At 36.7% G+C, this 17,251-nt stretch overlaps 1 protein-coding gene across 1 annotated transcript; it reads right to left on the bottom strand.

The window, feature by feature from the left end:
* On the bottom strand, positions 1-15,464 carry LOC112693518 (extensin-like). The gene is made up of 2 exons (XM_025568630.1): positions 15,218-15,464; positions 1-1,472 (listed from the first exon to the last, which is right to left on the bottom strand). The coding sequence occupies exon 2, from the start codon at positions 1,456-1,458 to the stop codon at positions 340-342; it is 1,119 nt and encodes a 372-aa protein (XP_025424415.1). The 5' UTR covers positions 1,459-1,472; positions 15,218-15,464; the 3' UTR covers positions 1-339.
* Positions 15,465-17,251: the final 1,787 nt, after the last annotated feature.

Raw genomic sequence — 17,251 nt, forward strand, 5'->3', positions numbered from 1 at the left:
TGATAATCTTATTGTACGTTGAAATGATTAAAAAAAAAAAAATTATAATATTAATAATAATAATGAACAAACGTTTTGTTCTTCGCTAATAATACTAATGGTAACGATACAACTAAATGCGTGAATATGTATGGTGAATTGTGTATTTCTGTACGACGTCTTATTCCAATATTTTTGTGGATAATAATAATCGATTGTCTAATCGTTCAGTAATATCACGATGATATGCAAAATACCCGATAACAGGTACCGGTTCGAATGAGCGACCGGTTAACCGTTGGTAATGAAGGGATCCTGGAAGAGTGTGGGGGTGTGCGCGGACGAGGACGTTGGCGCATTCTAGACCTTGAGGATGACCAGGTCGCCGTCGTCGGTGTTGCCGACGGATGACTTGGGCGACTCTGACTCGAACAGCGACTGCGCCTGAGAGGCGAACGCACCAGGGTACTCGAACGACGGGCTGGCCTTGGGGTACGTGTAACCGGCGGCGGCCGTCGGGTAGGCTAACGGTTCGCTGGGCCGGTCGTACGAGTAGCCGGCCGACGGGGCCGGAGCCGCGGGGGCTGAGACTACGCCGTAGTCGGTAGACGGCACGCCCAGCGACTCGACGACCACATTGTGCTGCTTGTGGCCGCAGTCAGCGGTGGCAGCCTTGGCGTGCGGCTCGGGCAACACCACGATCTCGTTCTGGCGGGTCTCAACCACGGGCTCCGGTGTGGTGGTCGGCTCGGGCGTGGTGCTCGTGGTTGTGATTACGGGGCGGGGCCGGTGCTTGTCGCAGTTCTCGGTCGCCGGTGCCGGTTCGTTGTATGAAGGGAAGCGTGGGGCCGGTGGGAACGCGGGGAACGCCGGTTTCCTGGGCGACGCGGCCACGATCTCGTTTTCCGATGACCTGGGCTGCGAGGGCAGTGGCACGAACTGCGGCACCAGGAACGTGGGTTGTGGCTGCTGGAACTTGGTGATCTCCACGCGGTACGGTGGCAACAGGCCAGCGTCAATCTGGTGCACATGGCCGGGCTTCTCGCAGTTGGGTTTAACCGGTTGCACCACGGACACGGTGTTCGAGGCCTCCGCGGGGTAGTACGGGCTGGGCGGTATATACAATGGGGCCGAGGTGGTCGGCCGCGGGGTGGTTGTAGTCGTGGTCGTGGTGGTCGTCGTCGAGGTGGTGGTCGGTTTCGGTGGCGGCAGGTACAGCGGTGCCTCGTACGACGGCGCGGGCTTCAGGACGGCTGGGATCGCGTTGGACGCTTGGCCCTCTGGCGACGGTGGGCCCACCCGCTTGCCGAACACGTACGTGCCTTCCGGCACGTTGGGCCGGATCTGTTCGCCGGGCAGGTTGTACAGGTACCGGTAGAACGACAGCGAGCACGGAGTACTGGTCGGCACACGTTGCGCGTACACGTGGCACGAGACGGCCACTAACATGAGAAACGACGCTTTGCCGAACGCGTTCATGGTTTCACGTGTATCTAGAAAACAAAGTTGAAACGTTTGCATTAGTGGCTTGTTCTGAGACGATCGATATTAATAATCATAATAATAACGTGTAAAAAACGGCGGTTGAACACAGTGCCTGACTCGATAAAATTAAAGAAGAAGGACTCTGTTTACTTTAAAAAAAAAAAAATAACATCCTCAAGACTTTTGAAGCGTTATAATTACAATGTAAAAATAGTAGAGGGACACTAAAATTTTTGAAAATTAGGTAGGGTACTCCGTCCCCTCAAGTCAAATACTGGTTGAACATTATACGACCGTAACAAATACTTAACACAGGACGGAACGGCAAAGTTTTGGCATTTAGAACCGAGATCTATCCGAATGCGGTTAGAGGTCGGCACGAATCGTTTTTAATATTATTTTTTTTTTTTTTTTAAGATCATAAATTTTTAATGATGAGCACTCTTCGACCGGTTGTTGCAATATGACGGTCGAAGTGTAATCAAATAAATTTAACGTCATGAGCTATGAAGCCCAGTAGTTTTATTTCGTCCATAAACATTTAGACGAAAAATATTTAAGACCACCCATGATACTGTTTACATTTTTACAGTGCGGCAGGAATAAAACTGGTATGAGTCGGAAAAATGAAACGGAATTCGTTGCACGGTAAAAAATTGGTGTTTTTACGATCCGTGCAAAAGACGAGATTTTCGTTTTTTTTTTTTCGTACTTCGTTTTATGTTTAGTATCCCCCACGTATATCAAGCTTAGAATTTATCCCACATAATACTACACACCAAAAAACAACTTGTTGATCGGTTCGATCGATAAAAAATGTTGAATAGGCAATATCTACTTGTTGATCGTTAAATTATTAAACGTTATACGTTAGCGAAAAGAAGTTGAAAAATATAATAAATTCCAAAAGTCATATCTAAAATATACTTTAAAATTTTAATGGAACAAAGGAATAAAACGTAGATAATGTACTTTAAAATTTTTCAAATATTTTTAAAAAACTTAAATTAGAATTATTATTACATATTGATATTTTATTTAAATTGCTTATATCAGTTTTGGGTTTAAACTATAAACTTATAACCAATTATAAGGTCCCAACCGTTCATTAAACATTTTCCAAACAAAATAATCATTGGTTTTGTTCTCGGGCTTTTCATTAATTTCGCGTTTGTACTAAAAGCTCTGGGTGTGACATCGTTTTAATTTTGAACCGTAATTTTAAATGGAAAGTTAAATATTTTAAATGCCTCTTTATAAGTTCTCTCCCGTAGAGTCTTACGACGTATTATCCATAATTTATTGAACGGTTGAGTGCAACGGCTAGGTGATGGCCGTTTTCAGTATGAACACAACTGACTCGAAACAACCGATGCGTGAGTGAAATACAATAAGATGATAACGTGCTGTGGTGTCTAAGTCGATCTTTGTGTGTCAATGTTTTATGAAACGGTTTTGAAAATCATACGGGAATACACTACGTAACTACGTAGTCGCAACTTTACGATATTTCACAAATGTTTGACACTTAACCATAGGCGCGACTAGAGGGTGGGATTAGAGAGCTTAGCCCTTCTAAATATTTTCATAGCCCTCCCAGATTAAAAATAAATGAATCTCATAATTTTGTGTTTGAGTTAAAATCTAATCAACTATAATCTCGGTACGCAAAACAATAATTAAGTTTGACAATTTTTCTTATTCAGTGTATTATTACTATTGCTTTACTTAGGAATATCCTAAATTAAAATTTGTTTCACAAAATCACAGTTTTTCATCTTCTCGCTAAGCCTATATTGGTGAGTAGTGACAAATCTTGTCTGTTTGTGGGAAGCGGTAGGCGAAGTCACACCAAAGTTTTTACAACGATTCGTTTGTTCAGCGCGGAATGCACATAAACACCTACACCTTAAGGGTGAACGTGGACAATCAACTACTGGTCACTTTAATGGTACGTGATTTTAAATCGGCCGAGAGGTACCTCTATTAAATTGCGAGAATCGCCAAATAACCGACTAGAACATTATTGCTATTATTATTATTGTCCTTGCTATCGGAAAACGGTACTCGATTTTAAAAGCCGAGTGAGTTGTCTTTTGGTTTCTTTACCCGTTAGACCCATCATGTTTGGTTTCTGTTATAACCAGTATAACGAGCCGATAAATCGGCGCACAAACGACTGACATGTAAAACGTATTCGCACGCATCATGGCATCCGAATCGTCATATATCCTTGTACTCGTAGACACGTGGATTGCCGGGTGTGTCAGGGTACCCTTTAGAAATATTGTAAATGGGGCACTACTATTTAAGTAGGGTAGGGACCTACATTTCAACTGATCTTGTTGAAACTAAATGTATTTTATTCTAAAATATTTGATTGAAAAAAGTGATGTTTCGTAATGGAATAAACAAAATTAAATTTTCAAAATGTTGGTGTAAAAACTTATTATGATAATATAGCAGCTACAATTGACTGCAAAAGTATGGATCATAATCTATCAAAAAAAATGTATGAAACTCAAATATCCATCAGGACTAATATACTACAATATTAAAAGAAAAAGATAAAGTTATGTTTATTTAATTGTTTATACATTAAATATCTTATTGGTATATCGTATTTGAATATATCTACACGTTTTGTTAAAATAGGACCTAAAAGTATTGTAGACACCACGCCTATGCTCGTACTGTATGGTTATCTGATTGCGAAAAAATGACCGTAGACGCTTGGGTGCATATGGAACGGTTTTGGACGTTAACTATTTATTACTCTTCTCTTCGCCATTCCGAACGTTGGCGTTAAACTTCGTGCAGCTGAATCCGTATGAAAATGAATCGCTTTTGAAACTTTCGTTATCATATTTATTCAAATATTATTTTGGAAATAACGTGTATTCTTGGATTGGACGATCGTTGTGCAGAAAAATTGTAAGCGCATCTGTTCGCACGTTATGTGTTAATTCATCGTCAAAACATTTTCTTTTATAATACACGAGCCCGGTAAACTGTTGTAATAAAATCGATTTCGGTTGCGAGCCAGTAAAGTAAAATTATACAGCACAAGTAGTCGAAAGTACGAAATTTCACAGCGACAGATACGCATTACCAAATTAAGTATTTAATTATACTCGAATTTGTGATACGGTTAAGTTAACCGACGCGATTCGGTCTATCGTTCAGTTTACCGAACAAATATTATGTCTATGTTTAAACGATAATCACCACCTTGCACTAGAGTGTATTGTAACGCAATACCATCTGCGGTTGTAGTACGATTGATGCGTTTATGGCTTATTAATTCAAAAATTCATATGAGATCAAGTAACAAATAATCATCCTTGTACTAGTGCCATCGGTCTGTGGTACGGGTTGAAAATGTCAAACTAACTGACCTTTATGGTTTAATCTTACAACGGTAACGATTATAAAACTGTTACAGCGACACTTCGACGTGTAATAAAAATAAAAAAAATTTAATATATTATATTCCTCTACGTTTCACATCATGTGTGTAACGCGATACGTTCGGCTATTAGATTTATATACGACCGTGTACTGTATACAGCTGTTATAGGCAACGTCGATGCGAACGGACCGCAGTGCCGTATGATGATTTTCGGTGTACATATCATGTTCTTAGATAACATTACACGACAGGTGAAGAGCGAACCTGCTAATAATCTCTCTGACATCGGCTTTTTTCCATAACCGTTTTGTCGTCCCGGATTTCGGAACGGGTTATTCGGGTTTTGATTTTGGCGCAATATCGGGAAAAATATTGCACACGATCATTTGATCGAAAACCACGGAAACCTGTTGTAATAGTAGTAGTAGTAGAAGTAATACCGTAACACGTGTGCGGGGGAAGATTATTTATTTAAAATTTTTTTTTTTATGAAATTATCGATTTTTTCTTCTTTTTTTCCGACCGCCGTACATATAATTTCGGTTTTATGCAACGCAGTTGTGTAACGTTCCATCGGAATTTGTCGCATTGGTCCTCCAACACGTTGATAACACAATATTGTCCATCGGCGGCGGTGCGCTATTTCATCAACAGGATTCGAGCCTGCACTTCGAAGAACACACGTGTGTATGTACCAGAAGTACACAAAGACCTTGGCCCGGTGATGCATTTTTTCTAGTTTTACGTAATATTTTTTTTTATTTTTTTTAACTTATAGTCTACACTGTAATGACTTGAGTGTCGCGCACAATGCCGTCTCGGACGGTGAATCCAAGTGCAAGTAGGTTCGTTCTTCGGGACGGTTTCAGAACGGACTGCTGTTTATCCGAGGGAGGACGACCAATAAACGTCGATACGACTTTGGTGTATTTCATTTCATCCACATCGAAAGCGATCGACTCGTTTTCCACGATCGTCGCGTATACGGCTGCGTTTCGACCTGAAAATCTAGGGCACGGTGCGAACGGGTTAATGGGCGGGTGGGGAGAAGGTGAGTTTTGGCCTGCCACGGTGATCGCCTGTGTGTAGAAAACCGTCGAGAACCCAGTAACAACGTTATACAATTTTTTCCCTCGCCCGCCGCCCGTGTGCAAGGTGTCCGTCACGCGATAGGTATTGTGTTAAATGAATACCCGACCGGTATCGCAAACATGATCCCCAAAAGAACCACGTCCGTTGTTTGCAAAGCATTCGTGTTTCGGCTAAAAGTATCCCTCGAAGTCGCCGAGAGTTTTCAGCCGTCGCCGTTCTCAAGTGGGAAAAAGGGTTCTGATTCAGCCGGTCAGGGATCGCGAACCATTCTCGAAGTCCCGGCGTGTTTCGGACGTAACTCGATACCTCTCGTACGGAAAAATGGTCGCTGCTGACGCGGATGGAGTGAGATTCGTGCTCCGGACACGTCTTCTTTCGGATCCACAGCCATCTTGGGGAGGTGAGGAACGGAACTCGTGTTTCGATATCGGATACACGTGCAAGTGCAATATTACACCAACGGTTGTTTATTGTTCGATCGTGCACGCGGTTTTTGGTCGAGCGTAATCATTTCGATGCGGTTTTCAATCGTTTTTTTTTCAAACGACATTTCATTTCATCTCCCCTTCCTTCTTATATCTGCTTCGTAAACTTTACGATCCACGCCAAACTACTACGTGGAGAACAAATACAAAGGTCAAGTTGTACACGAAACGGTGGCGTGGTAACCCCGATCACAATCTACTGCGGTAAAATTTACCTTTTTCGTCAGCGAAAATTTGTACCCAGTCGAGGTGAAGACGTGGACGAAATCGAATCGCGTCGTGTCGTCGGGATTGATCACAAGTCGTTCGTCGAAATGCGCTTCTGGAGATTTCCGAGAGTTTTCACGGCACACTACTCGTCAGTGCAAATCAACGCGACGATAACGCGATCGCGGACGTCCTTTCAGGACGAAAATCTCGACGATGCGTTCCCCGGAGCAGGCAATCGATCATGAGGTAACGCGTAACGGTGTGGTCTTGTCGGTCGACTCGGCCGCGGCGATGACGAGTCTATTACTGTTACGATTACGATCGTCACATCAACGAAATCAAGCGGAAGTCGATTAATAATAACGATTGCGCCTAACCCAACGTTTGTATTTATTTTTTAATTCGTTTATTTTTTTTTCACCGATCACCTTTCAACCCATATGCCCCGTACGCTTCCATCACTTAACCCTTTTCCCGGACCAAGCAGCACTGGATGCGTTAAAATAGTTACAACGATAATAACCACGCGAAGACGACCGGCTTATTACATCGTGTGTTACGACACGGCGTTGTGCACGTAATAATATTATTGCGCGTCATTTGTTCGCCACCGTTGTAAAATATTCTATTCCCGCGTTCGATCGAAACGATTCCGATTACGTACGACTCGTACGGAAGATGTTTTCGGTCATTGGTTCAACTTAATTGTCACCAAATTAACTTTTCGTCCGTTTATTTTTAAATTTATCCGTCAAATCGTAATTTTTTAATGCGCGTATAGAAACTCGAAACGATTTTAAAAAATACAACATTCCATTCGTTTAATGGTTAAATTTCCTTCATGGGAAAACATTAATGTTGACGACTTGACATTTCTATAGAACCAAAAGTTCCATCCACGATCATTTGCATACTCTCGTACGGAAAGACGTGTAGGAACGAGTCGTTGTTTGTTTTCATATAGTTAAAAATCTAAAGTTGAAACATAATCAGAGAAATTTTTATGAAACATCACGTTTTTTTATTTTTTTGAATTGAGACAGTCATGAGTATATATATATATATGTATCTTTGAGTTGAGAAACATATAATTTTATTGCGATGTACAGACAAAGCTACCGGTATGCTTATCACCATGTACACCTGTTCGATAGTATGCCATTTTTATTTACGACCAAAAATAAAAATTAAAAATAAAAACTCTTTACGATAGCTGTTTTGCCTAAAAAACAGTAGTAATAGTTACGTATGCCATACCCAAGCTGGCGAAGGCAAATTTATTATTATGTTGCTACAAAGACGTGTACGTGTATATATGTAATTTTATTGGCGTATGATTATTTATTTTTTCGAATTTATACGAATCACCTTTTTTAATGAGTTCTACTTGTTCATAAATAGTTCATTACGTTAAAATTGATTATAATAAAATATAAAAATAAGTATTCACATTCTGTTAATATTTTTTAATATAATTTACTAAATAGAACGCCGCAAATTAATACTACTTTAGAAAGACCACGAACCACAACCATTGTCATTATATAATTAATAGTGTTTACTAAAGCAAATGAGCTTTTCCGTTGCATTTGAAGTTTATAGGTGTTACTGATTCGTAGTCATCTGTTAATTTATTTAACATAAAATAAAAAATTGTTATTTGTGATTTGAATACAATATTATTTTGCGAAGATATTGTGAAATAAATTTTAATCGTAATTTTATAACTGTGAACGAATACTTTACCGGTATACAATTGAGTTAATGAACGATTTCCTGTTATTATTACAATATCACTATAATTATTATTATTATTTTATGGAGAGTAAAATATGAATTTTAAATTAATTTTTAGTAAACATGTTGATATCGAGTAATTAAAATAATATAATATACCCTATAAAGTAATAATATGGATTAAAAAAATTATATTATTATGTTGAGTAGAAATGAAAAGAGCGAAGAAAAAATCCCATTTAAGTGTTTTTTGAGGGTTTATTTAAAAGAAGATCTAATTAAAATGGATTTACACACATTTTGATATTTAAATTCATCCATTACCAGTGTAATTAATCAAACTAAAAGTAAATATTTACCAATAGAGATTATTAAACAAATGAGATAATAATGGTGTCTTGGCAAAGAGATTTTAATTTCTTTTTTTTTACCATATTATAATATGAACGGAAAAGTGTATATTATTCAGTATTATATACTTCGGTGTCAAATGAAGAAATAAAAATTAAAACACTTCGAAAGTAATCATCGTTAAACATTTTAAGTCGTTAAAGATACATTATGTCTAATGGATTAACGAAAACGTTATCGTAAATATGGTTAATTCAGTGTTTTACGTATTTTGTAGTATCCGTTAACGGTTATTTTTACTTTTATAAATGTAAATTATATTAATTCGATTTCATTACTCATTTCAAATCGAATAGAAAACTTAAATACTTATTACGCAGTAAACATGTTGTCACAATGACGTGAAATATGAATAAACATTAAGTTAAAAAAATCCAAAAATAATAAATATACGCACAACGTAAATATTAGATGTTATATAACTTATTTATGGTTGAATAAATAACATTTTCAGTTCATCGGCAGTATAATTTACAGAAAAAATATTATTTTAACGTTGATGTTATGTTGTCCCGACTAAGTCTTATGCATTTAAGCGTATTTTATAGTCTATGCCCTCTACACGCAAACAAAATAATTCGAAGTGAAAAAACTGTTTGTTTTTATTATACGTAAAAAAATACATAGATTATATTCTGAATATCTCGGGAGTGAATTTAATAAAATCACTATAGTTAGCGCTTTTCCGAAACTATAAAATAACAATCGTGGTAAATTAATTTATCGTTTTTTTGTTAACTCTTCGTTAGATTGAAATTTTCTAAAAATACGAAATTATTGAATACAAATATTTTCCACGATAGGAATATTAAGTAATTAGTTTAAAGTAAGTTATGTTAATCAGTTTACCAATATAAACGCTTATTGTAAGAACCAAGTATTAAATATAAACTAAACTATATTATTTTTTAATCGGAAGACTTAATAAATATAAATACGATAAATATATATAATGGCATAATTTAATAGTTTTCTTCCACTAATAATTGAACGTTATATTGTACCGATAAAAAATGTTTATTGTATATAATCATAATCAGTGCCGGATTAAACATTTGTGGGCCTTTAGGCAATTAAAATGTTGGGCCCTACGAAATAATTTTTTACATACATTTTTAACATTGCTATCCAATAATTAAAATAAACATCTTTAATAACAACCAACTATTATTTATAACCAAAATCGTATTTATTGAATTTTTTTATTTGCAAGAAAAATCAATAAATTGTTATATTATTTCTATTTTTTTTCAAAATAATTGTATTATTATTACTGCCTATAACGCATACAACTTAGTACATATATTTATATATAATATTTCATAATGACTTTTGTCCCGTAAATTCGTTAATAAAATACATGTATTATTAAATAAAAAAAAATATAGTTTTCCGTTTTCACAAGGCCCCTTAAATGAGTGAGGCCCTAAGGCGGGCACCTACTCCGCCTAATGGGTAATCCAGCACTGATCATAATAATGTGTAAACAAATGATTAGGATCAAAACAAAACGAGGATTTTGGATAGGTCGTTTAAATAATATGTTTTTTTAGTTCTTATGTTTGTAATAACTTTTTTGACGGTAAGTATAAAAAGTTTTCCAAAAGTTACACATAGACTTTTTGTATACTTCGGAAATTTCACTCTCTTATTATTGTGGAAGGTATTTTGGAGAGGTAATTTTTGAAATGGCCCCCAGAACGGGAAAAAACGAGCCGTCCCTGTCATTAGTTAACGTAATGTGTACAGCACCAATCATTTCAAAACCTTGAACGGAACTTTACTGGTATACGAGTAAGTGATAATATTTCAAGTATATAATATATATTTATTTTTTGTGCCAAAGGCCCACTTTAACGATAATGAAAATGAATGAAGAAAAAAATACCCATCAAAGTTGACAATTATGTGTATGTGTATATGTATGTAATTATGTGTAGACGGTACAAATTGAAAAGTTACAACCGATTTTCGTATGAAAAAACCGGTACGCATACGGTGAAATGTTTTCGAATTATTTAACGACCAAATATAGAGAGAAAAAATAACATTAGTATAATAGACCTCACAGACGTATCTATAAAATAAATGCGACCCATGGTATGTAAATTAAAACAAAATACACAGAAAAACGTTAACTGATTTTGCGGGAACTATCGGTGAATTGAAAATACTAATTAACCTATTTAATATACTATTTTATTCTTAATATAGAACAAATCTTTACTCTTCCCCATCAACTCTCGTCAACTGTATGACAAAGATTTCATCACTGTTATAATATCGAAGTCAGGAAGTATTTGAAAAATATATTTTATACAGCGAAGTTTTTACGTGTAACGTTCATTATAATAAACATTGAACAAGTTTATGTTCCGGGTTTTTAAATTATTCTTAAGTACTCATTAAAACCGTAGAATTTGATGTGGAAAAAATTATATATAATAATATGCAGACCAGCAATGTTTTTCTGAGAATACAATTGTAATTTATAAACTGAATTCGGTAAAACTGTATAGGTACGTTAAAATATCACTGGACCTTATAAATACAATGTTTTAGACAATGTTTCTAGCTTACCATGTAAAGCATTTATACATTTTGTGACAGAATTTGTCTAATTCATATTTTAGGCAGGTTTTCACTGTATCAAAATAAATGCATATTGTTTTGTTCATAACGACTTAAAATTATTTCATTGACTTTACTCGTTTTAAATTTTATGTTATCCGTTATAATAATACGTTTAATAATTTAAATAGTTTTTTTCAATACACAACTGTCAAATAATTATAACGTTTTATTTCAAACATACATCGAGTAGGTATATAACATATCATGGCGTTTATCAAGCAACAGTCAAAATAAGTCACATATATTGTATAGGTATTGATGAATCGGAGCAGTGTTTCCCATCGCGTAAAAATTCGACGGTTGCGATCTCTAGAAAATTCGCAACGGTCATTTATTATTGACTTGTGAAAAATGAAAATAAATGACCGTGTAGATATTCGCAAGCCGCGGTGGGGTCGAGCGAAAATGAAGATAACATAATGAGATTGATTTGACGTACCTGTACGCATGTGCTCGGAGGTTGAACAATTGCCACAACTAATCAAATTATACTCGTACGTCTATGTACGCATAAACCGTTATATTTTACATGACGCTAAATATTCGACACGATTATTCGGCTATCGGAATAGCATTGGCAAGCTGCGCGAATACTGTTACAGGAACCCATTACGGTTTAATAACTTTACGATTTGCATAATGACTTCGCACCAGTCGATGTGAGATTTCATTAAAATTGTTCACCTTTTACCTTTGCCGCCTGTCAATATTAAAATAGCGATAACGATTTGTTTTGTATTCAATAGCCGCGCGGCTCTTGTTCCGAATAGATATTACCACAGTACGGCGTCTCCAAAATCCAAGCATGACGAACGTATGTGAGAACATTACGGGTTTCGTAGGGATTATCGTTTACGTTCCTAGTCACGGTCGTAGAAAGGAGGAAAAAAACCTAATGATCCGCGGGGTAAAAGAACGTAAGAGATCGCAAAACAATAAGACTCGACTCGCAATTCGCGAACGCGAGCAGGGTTGTTACGGAATACTTAATGTTTTTGCGAAAAAAAAAAAAAAAAAACGGAAAAAAATACATTTTTCCGTAAGCTGCGCAATGCTATCGTCTCCCGGGGGATCGTAAGAATTCTTATTACAACGCGCGTGACGGCCGATCGGCGGATTGCATCAGTTTGGCAGGGTTTCAATAATATTCTCCGACCAATGTCTGCGGTACCGTAATGGACGTGTTCCCTCGCGTAAGACCAACGGTAAATTATAATAATATGTGGCGTGACTGTGCGACCTATCGACTGGAAAAACAACGCGCTTTTTGCGTCGTCATCGAAATTTAATTTCCCCCCCACCCAGGATCGCGGTCCGATATCGGTTAAACGCGTTTTACCTTTTCCGAAACGGGATCGTCAAATCCGTTCTCCGCAACCCCCGATTGCAATCGTTTCCGGACGAAATGCGAAACGCAAAGTGTAGACCCAACGATAATATTTCAAGTTTAAATATTATACTATCAATATTTCAAATCGCTCGACGGTCCGTTCAACGAGAATCGGTTGTATTTTCGTGCACAGATGTGCGAGACCCGTCATTCGAGTGCAATTGCAGTGTTGTAACGCGTCCCAAAACACCGAGGTTGAGCGCGTTAACGGTTTAAAAAGTTTGTGTTTGGTTAAAAAGTTGATTTTGTTCAAAACGTTTGACCTTCACTAGTTGGTTAGATATTTATACCGTATGCAAATAATAAGCCTTTAAGGCTATTAAAAGAAAAATATTTCATATTAACTTTTTTACAGTATTAACCAAAAGTTAAACCGAATTTCAACTCTAAACATTTTCCTCTTAACGCATGTTTACTTAACTGGATAAAAAAAAAATCATCAAGCACGGCATTACGAAATACCGCGATGCAAGTTTAAATTTAGTCCAAATAGGAACGTAAAATTTAAACGTTGAAAAAACGCCTGGATCAACTAGAGTAATGTGATAGCTAATATAATGATAAAAAGTAAAATTAAAAATGAATAAATTGTTAATATTCTTAAATTAATATATAAATAAATAAAATATTATATTATAGTCAGTTTCGATTTTATTTTTTCATGTTGAGTCGCTATTCTATTAACATTGTATATACTTGATGATGAATTTTTAATTCGAAACCGGTCTTTCTTTACAAGTATAATATAATAATACTCCAGGCTAAGCTTTTATTTATTTGTCTGTTTATGTGTCAAAGTTAATAATATTATCAAGAATTAAAATATCTAAAAAAACAATATTATTTTTGCTCCAGATAATGGTAGCTACACATTTATTGACGTATAAATAAATGGACGATATTATATTTTATAGTGTCCAAGTCTATTGGATAATTTTAAATTTATGAAAATTGTTAGAAGGTAAAATTGGACGAGTAATTGACTTTGTAAGTCTGTTCAAGTCAAGTACTCGAAGTTGATTCGACTCGATAAAAAACATTATTAATACGAGAACTCGGTTTGAATGAAGTACTTGGATTTATTTAATTTCTTTATCGAAAAATAAATTTTAAAACTATAAATAACTGGAATTCAAATATTTCTTATAGAAAATACCAAGAAGGTTAAAACGAAGGTTTAAACGAATAACAATAAATTGTTATTGCCTTAATATTCTATTTGATATTCATACAAACATTTTGTACGGATTAGTAACCAAAACTGTTTCTTAAGTACTCAGTATTTTTCGAGTAATCAAATTTCAAACTTGACTTGACTCGAAATAATTGAAATTCGACTCGATATCAACAAACAGTATTCATCCAACTGTATTAAAAATTAACAGAAATATTAAAGAATAAAATTGATGAAGAATAAAAAAAAAAAAAATACGTGTCGTAAATTGTTAAATAAAAAATAGTAAAAAGTAATGTTTCTTCCACATGGCTCAATCTTTTTTAATTGAGTACGTAAATAAAGTAATTGAGTAAGTAAATAAATCAATTACTTTTTTTTTTTTTTTTGATAATTAGAAGAAAATTATCAAATTCTAAAAAAATAACAATCGTGTGAGAGAAAAAATATTTTTAATATAAAATAACATTGATTTTATTTGAAAAAAAAAATGCAAAGATTATTCATAGCATAGGAAAGTTTCAATTGAAATAAAAAGTTGACCGTACCAAACCGTAATAACCCGTACAACATAACTGTACGTTTACGAATATATTATTTGATTTCGGTTTTGCATCGGCTTATAAGGTGTTCTATGTTACCTTCAGCGGTATAGTTATTATTATGTAAATTATGAAAATAGAAACGAAATTCATCGGGTAACTTTGTACATCAAAGGTCTGCTGGTGCTTCGGAACGAAAACGAGTTTCGCGCATCGGATTGTAGAACGGTCCGGCGTATTCTCCGTGTTCATGGGCGTCCCCAGGATGGGACAAGATGGGGGACTTGCCCTCAAGAATTTTAAAAATGTTTTCTAAAGTATACATACACTACTTTAATGTAACATATGTATTATATACAGAAGAAAACTATCTTTAATAATAACTGGATTATTTTATCTTATTACATATCTTTAAGGAAAAACAATAATATATAAATAAAATGTAAGTTTAAATGTATCAAAAAATATCTACATTTATTTTTTAAATTAATTTAGCCCCTCTCCCCCATAAAAAATGTCTGGGTACACCCAGGCCCGTGTTCGATAGCAAAAATCTCAGATCCTTGCGGCGTGCTTGTACGGGCCAGGTTAATTTGTTTTTTTCCGCTCTTACCCTTTATTCGTTCCAGCCGCGCGTTACAGTGATACGGTGTCGTTGGTACTCACTTGATACGGTTATTCTGGGCCACAGGGATGCCGCTGGAACGAGGAAAAACGGTTTTGCCGCGACGCGAACGCGGGCGTGAACGTGTCGTCCGTATGCGATCCGGTATCCGGGTTGATGCGTCTGATGACGGTGCGCCGACAATCGTATGCGATCTTCACTGGTAGCAGTAGTAGCAGCGACGGTGGCAGTAGCGACGGAAACGGGCGCGCGCGTGTGTGTTGCTGATTCGGTGTCGGTGGCCGCGCGGACTCGGGTATTTATACGGGCGCAGTTGAAAAGCGGTACGGGCCGCTGCCGCCGCACGTAGGTGTAAAAGTGGTTAATGGGACACGTGGAGGGAGCCGACGGACGGACGATCGGGCTATAAATTTCCTACCGCCGCCGAACGAAAGCGTAAGCGTTGTTACATAAATTCCTCTTTTTTTTTTTTTCACTTCTTCTTCTTCTGCTCGTCCCGCCGTAACAGTTTTATATTCGTTTGTTTATTCGATTTTTGTTGTTTTCGAGAACTCCGCGCCGCGGCCTTGGTCGCACATAATACGATAACGTGACCCAGTCCGTGATCCGTGCGTGTGTGCGCGCCGTGTGATTCATACCCGTCAACGGTGTTCGAAAGGTCGGGGACGCGTCGTCCGCGACGGCACCGCTGTTGGGTCGTACGAGAAAATCCGAAAACAAATGCTGTTATTACGATGTTTCAAGATGTGTCGTACGGTTTTCACATCAACTCACCGCGGTGCGAAAGACGAAAAAACAATTACCCTTCATCGTCCTAGGGATAAAATATTCTACCGGACCGCGCGTGTCTTCGAAACCATACTGGGCGGGCGTTAACTTTTGCGAGGACCTGGGCAAAACTTATTTTTCCCACAAAAATAGTCACCTATAGCCTGTAGGAGGCCGCAATTAAAGGCGATAACATGTAGTCAGACACGCTGCACGCGATATTGGGTAATGACTGATTCGATTTAAGAAACGTGAAAAAATTAATTTCCTTTGTATCCCGGTTTCCATACCGCATGGAGTGCCATACGGATCGTCATTGGTGCATGACATATTGAATATAATATTGTTGTTTTATTAATTTGTTTCGTTACACGCCTATGGATTTCTCGAGGAATCGTAATCGCCAGGCGATCTACACATTTCACGTTTTATTTTATGAGATTTCCGTAGAAAATATTTTTCAATGAACATTTTAAGCACGAGGTCCTTGAAGGTGAGAGGCTCTGGACAAATGCCCCGTTTTGCCTTCCTCTAACGCCGGCCCTGAACTCATAGTTAAAGTATAAAAATTCGATAAAGGATCGTACGAGTCACGGGAAACTATAAAATTGTTTTCGTTTTCATCAAGCGCAGGTCTTCAAACGCAAACGAACCGAAAATGTGTACGTGTACAATTAACGTACAATCAAACAGTTGAACGTAAGAAAATTAGGAACACAGTCGATGATACAAATGTATTGAGATAATGATATTTTAGTGACTGTTTAGACGGTCGGCGGTGAAAAATGGATTTTTGGGGTTCTCGATCTCGGACGTACGTAAATAGTGAATATATGAAATATATTACAATTTTTCTAATGTTTTAATAATTTTCATGTAAGTATATACGTATTCGGTGTATTTATGATTATTTAACTCGAAGCATGTATATGACAAAGTGGCACTCGTCATAGAGTTGACAAATCTGTACGCCCGATAAGTGCTCTTATAGGTTTCAAGCGATTTAAATCGTTACGATTACGACTGGAAATATATTATTTCGTCGCAAATTCTACCACGACTGCTATTAGTGTAAAGCTTTGGTCAACTACACGTTTTAATAAATGTTTTCTGTGTCGCAGAAATGTTTAACTCTCAACGTACATTTCACTTGGAAATAATTGGCAATCAAAACTAATCAAACTGTTGAAATATGTTTCCGGGCTCCATACTCGGTAATGACACGTAGCACGGGGGAAGAATAATGGTTTTTTTTTTTTTGTTTAAAACAAAATATTCATTTTCTTGGATAATTTAGAAGTGTTTTT

The sequence above is a fragment of the Sipha flava genome, unplaced genomic scaffold (assembly GCF_003268045.1).
Source record: "Sipha flava isolate LNK unplaced genomic scaffold, YSA_version1 88_pilon_pilon, whole genome shotgun sequence".
In the NCBI taxonomy this organism is placed as follows: domain Eukaryota; kingdom Metazoa; phylum Arthropoda; class Insecta; order Hemiptera; family Aphididae; genus Sipha; species Sipha flava.